We start from the raw sequence: 8,067 nt of genomic DNA, 5'->3' as shown, positions 1-8,067 counted from the left end.
ATTGTGGCCCCACCCTACACTCGGGGGTCATGATTTTAACAACTTTGAATCTACACTACCTGAAGATGCTTCCACACAAGTTTTAGTTTTCCTGGCTGATTAGCTTCTGGGAAGAAGATTTTTAAAGATTTACTCTATATATTACTATTTAAAACTTAGAGCCCCCATTGTGGCCCCACCCTACCCCTGGGGGTCATGAATTTCACAACTTTGATTCTACACTACCTGATGATGCTTCCACACAAGTTTCAGCTTTCCTGGCTGATTCTGAGAAGAAGATTTTTAAAGATTTACTCATTATATTCCTATGTAAAACTTAAAGCCCCCTTTGTGGCCCCACCCTACCCCTGGGGGTCATTTATTTCACAACTTTCATTCTACAGTACCTGAGAATGCTTTCACACAAGTTTCAACTTTCCTGGCCGATTAGTTTTTGAGAAGAGGATTTTTAAAGATTTACTCTATATATTCCTATGTAAAACTTCGACCCCCCCCCCCATTGTGGCCCCACCCTACTCTTGGGGGTCATGATTTTAACAACTTTGAATCTACACTACCTGAAGATGCTTCCACACAAGTTTTAGCTTTCCTGGCTGATTAGTTTCTGGGAAGAAGATTTTTAAAGATTTACTCTATATATTCCTATCTAAAACTTAGAGCCCACATTGTGGCCCCACCCTACCCCTGGGGGTCATGAATTTCACAACTTTCATTCTACACTACCTGAGGATGCTTCCACACAAGTTTCAGCTTTCCTGGCTGATTAGTTTTTGAGAAGAGGATTTTTAAAGATTTACTCAATATATTCCTATGTAAAACATAGACCCCCCATTGTGGCCCCACCCTACCCCTGGGGGTCATGAATTTCACAACTTTCATTCTACACTACCTGAGGATGCTTTCACACAAGTTTCAGCTTTCCTGGCCGATTAGTTTTTGAGAAGAGGATTTTTAAAGATTTACTCTATATATTCCTATGTAAAACTTAGAACCCACATTGTGGCCCCACCCTACCCCTGGGGGTCATGAATTTCACAACTTTCATTCTACACTTCTTGAGGATGCTTTCACACAAGTTTTAGCTTTCCTGGCTCTATGGTTCTTGAGAAGAAGATTTTAAAAAAAATTATCTGAATTTTTCATTAATTTCTAATTATCTCCCTTTGAAAACGGGTGTGACCCTTAATTTTCACAACTTTGAATCCCCTTTGCCTCAGGATGATTTGTGCCAAGTTTGGTTGGAAATTGCCCAGTAGTTCTTGAGAAGATGTTGAAAATGTGAACGTTTATTGACAGACGGACGGACGGACGGACAGACGGACGACATACAAAATGTGATCAGAATAGCTCACTTGAGCTTTCAGCTCAAGTGAGCTAAAAAATACAAGGTGTATAAGGATTATTGTTCTTAGCATTTAGACAAACACAGGTAACTTAATATAACGTATGAATAACCATGACTTTTAAGCTTGATTTTACAGTATTTAAATCTTAAGAATAAAACACATATGCGACATATCAAATCCAGTGTGTCTTATATTTTCAAATAGTCAAACTGATACATTACATGAACTAACGATTATCTAACTAAAAGCCAATGTCCATGTAGTTCAATATTTTTTGTCAAATCTTATATTTACTAAACTGAAATTTATTAAAATACAAGCACGTACATTTTAGTTGTTGATATTGACGAAATGCTATCAACCAATAAAATGTCATAGGCCAAACCATAATTCTTCTAAATACTCAACATTCAACAGTTAAAATACCTAAGTGAAAAAATAGCCAATATTGATCAAATTTCTAAGATTATATCATCCTGTTAGAAATATTTATGTATTTGTATTTGTTTTTTCAAAACATTCTGAAAAACAGTGTTAATCTTTACTCAATTAAAAAATAAGCCAATATTATTCATAGCAAAAAAACTGTATATAAAACAACAAAATACATGGATTACATTTGTGCATAGTGATACAAGATATGAAACTTAGTATAAAAGTGATGTCTCGTTATATAAAATTATAATGTAAAGTGGAAAAAGTCAACATACAGAACCATAAATTCTCATATGTAATAGATGTCAATTAAGCAGACCTATTGGTTATAGTAGATACTCTCGTTCATGTGCGACTTTATGAAACTCTGCAAGGCTTCATGAATCATTTGGTACTCTTCCTGTAGCGAATAAAATTATAGATACAACATTTAAAAGTTGTTATTATAAAGACTGAATTAACGTATTATATTTATCTGTGTTTACAAAATTTTGTAAAAATAAAAGGAAAGGATATAATACGACTGAATTATCTTTATTTAATTAAAATTCTAAGGGTCTGATGTATCTTTTTATTTAATCATTTTTTTTAGGAAAAACTCTATAAACATCGATTTGTTTACCAATGATAAGCAGAGTTCGGGACGTCGTGTCTGTAGGAGTCTGACCACAGAGAACACGTCTATCTCCTCGTCCATTGGCAGTTGTTGTATCAGGTTGTATACAGCACAGAACACACCACATAGAGCAGCTCCATCACTTTAAGTATAAAATGAAATGTAATTTCTGTTTTAACTTTGTTGCTATACATTAACAATTATTGACACCATGATTGATGTTATACATTTGGAATCAAGTAATAATCATTAGAAAACGATAGTTTAATTTTGTGAATGTCAGCAGATATCTTCGGACTCTACACTCGTCATGTTTAATGTTTTTTTGTTCTTTTTTATCATTTTTCTGAGAATGTCAAGGAAACTTTACCTAGAGCGACTTTTTCACAATAAAGCAAATTTGAAATTATGTTTTAAAATATTGCTTGTGGCATTCATTGGTTTAATTAAACATCTTTATATTCTTCAAATAAATACACAAGGTATAAAGGGGGTTTGGACATCAATAAATCATCTTTTTTCATATCATTTAAGAATCAATCATTGTTTTTATTTTATGGAGAATAGCAATTTACTTTACTGTTCTTTTTAAATTAAAAAAATATCATTATGTCAATATTCAATACACGGCCAATGATATTATTTTTCATAAAGATCCAAAAACCTTAATAAATATTGGTAGTTATTGTTATTAGAGGGATATTTTAGTATATTTTTAGCTAATAATATGAAAGGTTCATTGATTTTTTTTTTTTTTAGAAAAAAAGACTGTTTGTGCCTTAAAAAAACCCCAAAAAACAAAAACAAAACACCCCCCCCCCGAAAAAAAAAAAAGAAAATAAAAAACCAGCCCAACACCCAAATAAAGAAAAATCTTAAACAAATACAAAGAACAAAATGAACCAAACAAAACATACAAAGTAAATGAAAAAATGAAAACAAAGCAACGATGTACATGTACATGTATTATAAATATATACCTGCAACAGGTATTAAAATGTACCTGCTTAAGACAATAATTGGAGCTTCTGTTTCAATGTTTCGTGCAAACGATACCAAGCTGAGGAGGTGAGTTACTGTCTTTGAATTAATCTCTTTGATGTCGTTCATTGGCTCAGCTATTTCAACAGACCATGTTTCGTCTCTTTTTTTAAGAAAGATATGACAATTTTGTTTTAGTCATTCAGAAAAAATGGTATTTTGACTTTATAGTTTTGATGCCTTTCAAATATTGTATACTAACTCCTTCTTTGGTTATTTCGATTATGCTGCTCTTGATGTCCTTTGTATGTTCGTGTCGTAATTTTGTTGTGAATGAAGTAACTTGTTTTGGTCTGGTTGTAGTTGGAAGCCATGTACTCGCCTAAAAAAGGAAATTTGAAACTGAGATTTTCAAAATCATTACAAATTTTATATTGAAAAAAAAAATGATTTAAAAAAAAGCCTTATACAAATCAGTAAACCGTACACATTCTTTATTGCAGAGAGGTTCCATACAGACAACAACTTCAGAGTCATAGTCAGTAATCAGTCTTAGGAAGTCAACAGCGTCACCTTGTGTCGGGTAATTGGTGATGATAAAGGCATTTTGATTGGTGAAAGACTAAAAACAAATCACACTACATGTAGAATAATGATTTGTTTATGTTGAAAAAAAAAGACGATTCAAAAATTTACAAAGACGATGGTTTTCGAAACTTACGGGAACAGTTATAGCATTTATGTACCTTCCTCGTTTTGGAACAGTTGACGTTAGGAAAAGGATGTACTTGTCAACTAAAAAATCGGAAACTTATCAGTGTCATTTAGATGTTTTAAATAACTTATACTACTCGCTCTATGTATAATGACGATACATAAAAACATATTTGTGTTGCAAATCTATGTCATTTTCAAAACATAAAAAATTACCATTGCTTCCAAATATTTTACTCTCCAAATGTTCAATGATTTGAGCTTTGTAACTGTTAATCTATCTTACAAAAATGTATTGTATTGGTTTTTTTTAAGTTATTGAAACCTATCTAGAAACATGGCGAAATTATGAAAAAAAGTACACAATTCAAATATGTAAAATAAGGCTACTTACGAGGGTGAATGGACGATGAAAAATCATGAAACTGTGAAGTCACTTTGTAGTCATTTGCTGTGTATTGTGGTCGAACTGCCAGTAGGTTCTGTAAGGTTCGTGTATATTGTGTGAAAAACAAACGTTTATATTTTCTGTCTTTTTTGGCATGATATTGAACAAAAATACTATGTTGCAAAATGTAAAATTTGTTAACTTTATGTATGTCACAATTTTCATGTTCATGGACTCAAGCAAATACGATTAGAATTTTTAAAAAGCAAAATAGTTTAAATGTATTTTGTAATTGTAAGTTTTTTTAAAATTATTCATTGAGCGAAAATTTATAAAATTTCATGGTTAAGATACAAAAGAAATAAATGATAAACTTTTTTCTTATTCTTATCATCCACTTTTTACTTTGTTTTTGATTTATGCTTTATACAAACCAACCTGAAACTCCTTTTTGAATGCTGAAACATTAGCTGGCTTATAACAGAGTTCATTCTGAAGTTTCTGAAGAAATGCTGCCGCACTCAAAACAGTTGGTGGTGCTTTAAACATCTCACGGAGGGTAAGGAATATAGTCTTGTATTGTTCCTTGTTGCAAATATACAATTTGTCAATGTTTTAAAGTTCAACATGGTATCATATATGAGCCCCCAAACTTAATATGAACGCCTGAAAATCATATTAACATGTATGGTTTACTCAGACTTTATCTGTTGTTTGTTTCAATATGAATAAATGCAAATTGATATAAAATCCCCAAAATCTATACAGATTTACAGAACATTTTATATAGTTGATTGTTTTATTGTCCATTATACTTATTTACTTCTTGAGGTGTGATGTAAAGCAGAGTACATTTTAAACCATTTTTTTTCCTTTTGCATAAATGCAATGCTGGTTTTATTAAATGACAATTTGATTCATTTTAAGGACAATTTTTTAAATATAACTTAGCATTTTATGTATATGATTTTTTTCTATCGAAAAAATCCCATAATTACATAGGTCTGGACCATATTCATCCGGTTTCTTCTCATTTTCTTGATATATTCAGCAATGTTGATTTTGCTGTGCGTTTTTCCTGCTTCAAACAATACATCTATTGCAATATAGGTTCCTGTTCTCCCTATTCCAGCACTGAAGTAATAAGTCATCAATTTCAGAACTGTCTAATCATGATTGTTAAAAATGTGTATTATATCGTTGCTTAACACTTGAGTGACCCCTTTTAATATAATCAAGAGTGTTTATACCTGTCAAATACAGATGAATGCCGTCTATTCTAATATATGGTATTAATGTTCTGAATAAAATTCAGTATAATAGGTTATACATACGGCAAGGCCATGTCTATATACCTGCAATGAACAAGGACAGGACCATTGTGGCTGTCAACTTTGGATCTCGTCACTTGATCATGAAAAAGTAAGAGACAAAGCGGTTCTGGTATTCCGTGATCCGGCCATGCGGTATAATGATACTGAGTAATTGTTCTACTGGCGCTTTTGCGCTAAAAACGAATTAAGAAATAATTTACGCAAAACTTGTTTGATGATGGTCATAGTTTTTAATGTTAGTTTATTTTATAATATGATTATCATAAAAATATCCAATAGAAGAAAGCGCATAGGAATATAACAACGACCCATTTAGGTTTTGTGACATTAGAATGACTTTTGATTTAGATAATCAAATGATAAGTAGTGCGTTTTCATTAAGTGATAATACAACGTTATCTTTAAACAATGTTATACCATCTTCTGCTGATGATTCTTACTTATTATTAAATTCATCTTTAATGCAAATAACTAATTATAAGAAACATGACTCTCAGTAGGTCGTTCTGAGATATATCTGCGTTTTAAGCCATTGTAGAGATATGCTTATTATTCAGATGGTTTATTTTATTTTCATGTTATGCATTTCAATGTAGTCGACATATATAAACAAAATGCGACAACAAAAAATATAAGCAGAAAACAATGAAAACCACAGAATTTTTTTTTTATGACACTTACCTTCTTATTGGTGACTTTAAGTTTCCGGATAACGTAAAACGCATATTGTTTCTCTTCAAAAGAGTGAACCGTGAAACTACCGCACTCTATAGATGTTTGTAAGTTAGGCCAATATTGGATGCATTTCCACTTTGGAATGACATAAATGACATATAAATGACAGATTAAACTTAACAATTTTAAAGACATTAAATATTACAATTTTTTTTGGCAAATCAAACAAAATGCACATAACAGACTAGTTTTCACCTTGTCGCCTTCCATGATATTTGTTAACATTACAACCTGCTCCACATGTTCTTGCCAAATCATCCACCAAAAGTCATCCACCGTGTTTTGTTTTGGTCCTGTAAAAATGCTTGATCATACACTAATATGCAATTTTGACATTTTATCATGGGTAGTGTGTTAACTTATGACATACACAGGCCCATTAGCCATATTTCTCAACTGAGCATCAACAGCAAGCAAGAGAAAATCATCTTTATGTAGTTATGGAAATATCTGGAAAAAGTTGTAAAAGCATCTTTAAAAATATTTTCAGACTTTCTAGAAAAGTCTTTGCTTAACATTAAGCCACTTTTAAACACGACGATTTCATAACCAATTCACATTTTGAACCTTGCAGTTGTTATTGCGATTCTAAAAACTGTTCATATTAATATATACCAACGTCAAACTTTGAATCCACTCTGTGGTTCAAGAATTGTACATAGAACAAGGTCTAAACAATTGAGAGCCATCAAACATCAAGATACCTGCATATTAGTAAAACCATGTATTACTACAATTTTGAGTGTTAGAAAGTACAAAAGTATAAACCTATGTAAAAATTTAATCCTCTTAACCCCCGCCCTATGTGGCCCCATCCTACACCAGGGGATCATGATTTGAACAAACTGAATCTACAATACCTAAGGATCTGTCCTTACAAAGTATATGTACAGCTTGCCTCACCAATTTGTTTTTCAAAAATATTTTTTTTTAAATCTGTATTCGAATGTAAAATGTCACCCCTACTTAAGCTCAACCACACCCAATGGATTAATAATTTGAAAAAAAAAACAAACTTGAGTTTACTCTACCTGAAGATGCTCCAAGACGAGTTACAAGACCGATTGTTTTTTGGGAAGATGGCCCAAACCTACCCCGGGGAATCATGATTGGAACAGACTTAAATCTACGCTACCTGAATATGCTTCCACACGTTACAGATTTTCTAGTCAATTGTATTTGAGAAGGCATTGTTTTATTTCTCTATACTTTCATATGTAAAAATTCAATCCCCATTGTAGTCAAACCCTATCCTATGATTTCATGATTTAAGCAAACATAAATATATTCTACCTGAGGAAGCTCCCATACAAGTTACATAAGAAAGTTTTTTGTTTAATTAAAAAAAGGGGGTACGTTAACACTTTCCGATCGAATATATCATTTACTTTGACGTGAAAATCTACATTCATTTTGATCGTTATCAAGGAATGTATTGCAACGTGTAAACCACTTGATTCCATTACATAGATTATGTTGTATATACTAATGATACTGAATTTAGTATAATCATGATTG

The 8,067-nt window shown here is 31.8% G+C and overlaps 1 protein-coding gene across 1 annotated transcript; it reads right to left on the bottom strand.

The window, feature by feature from the left end:
- Positions 1 to 4,478: 4,478 nt before the first annotated feature.
- Positions 4,479 to 6,883, bottom strand: LOC136275846 (tyrosine-protein phosphatase non-receptor type 6-like). Its single transcript, XM_066085921.1, has 6 exons — positions 6,745 to 6,883; positions 6,496 to 6,624; positions 5,836 to 5,987; positions 5,479 to 5,614; positions 4,919 to 5,065; positions 4,479 to 4,574 (listed from the first exon to the last, which is right to left on the bottom strand). Exons 1-6 carry the CDS (start codon positions 6,805 to 6,807, stop codon positions 4,479 to 4,481), a joined length of 723 nt encoding a protein of 240 aa, XP_065941993.1. The 5' UTR covers positions 6,808 to 6,883.
- Positions 6,884 to 8,067: the final 1,184 nt, after the last annotated feature.

The sequence above is a fragment of the Magallana gigas genome, chromosome 1, assembly GCF_963853765.1.
Source record: "Magallana gigas chromosome 1, xbMagGiga1.1, whole genome shotgun sequence".
Classification (NCBI taxonomy): domain Eukaryota; kingdom Metazoa; phylum Mollusca; class Bivalvia; order Ostreida; family Ostreidae; genus Magallana; species Magallana gigas.
This window is presented reverse-complemented; position numbering and strand designations above follow the sequence as displayed.

What these genes read in the sequence shown, in the direction of transcription:
- LOC136275846 (XM_066085921.1), bottom strand. Translation starts at nt 6,807, where the DNA reads ATGATTTGGCAAGAACATGTGGAGCAGGTTGTAATGTTAACAAATATC. An exon ending in ATATCATGGAAGGCGACAAG is followed by an intron (nt 6,625 to 6,744) that starts GTGAAAACTAGT and finishes GTCATTCCAAAG; the next exon opens with TGGAAATGCATCCAATATTG. An exon ending in CCTGTCCTTGTTCATTGCAG is followed by an intron (nt 5,615 to 5,835) that starts GTATATAGACAT and finishes TTATTACTTCAG; the next exon opens with TGCTGGAATAGGGAGAACAG.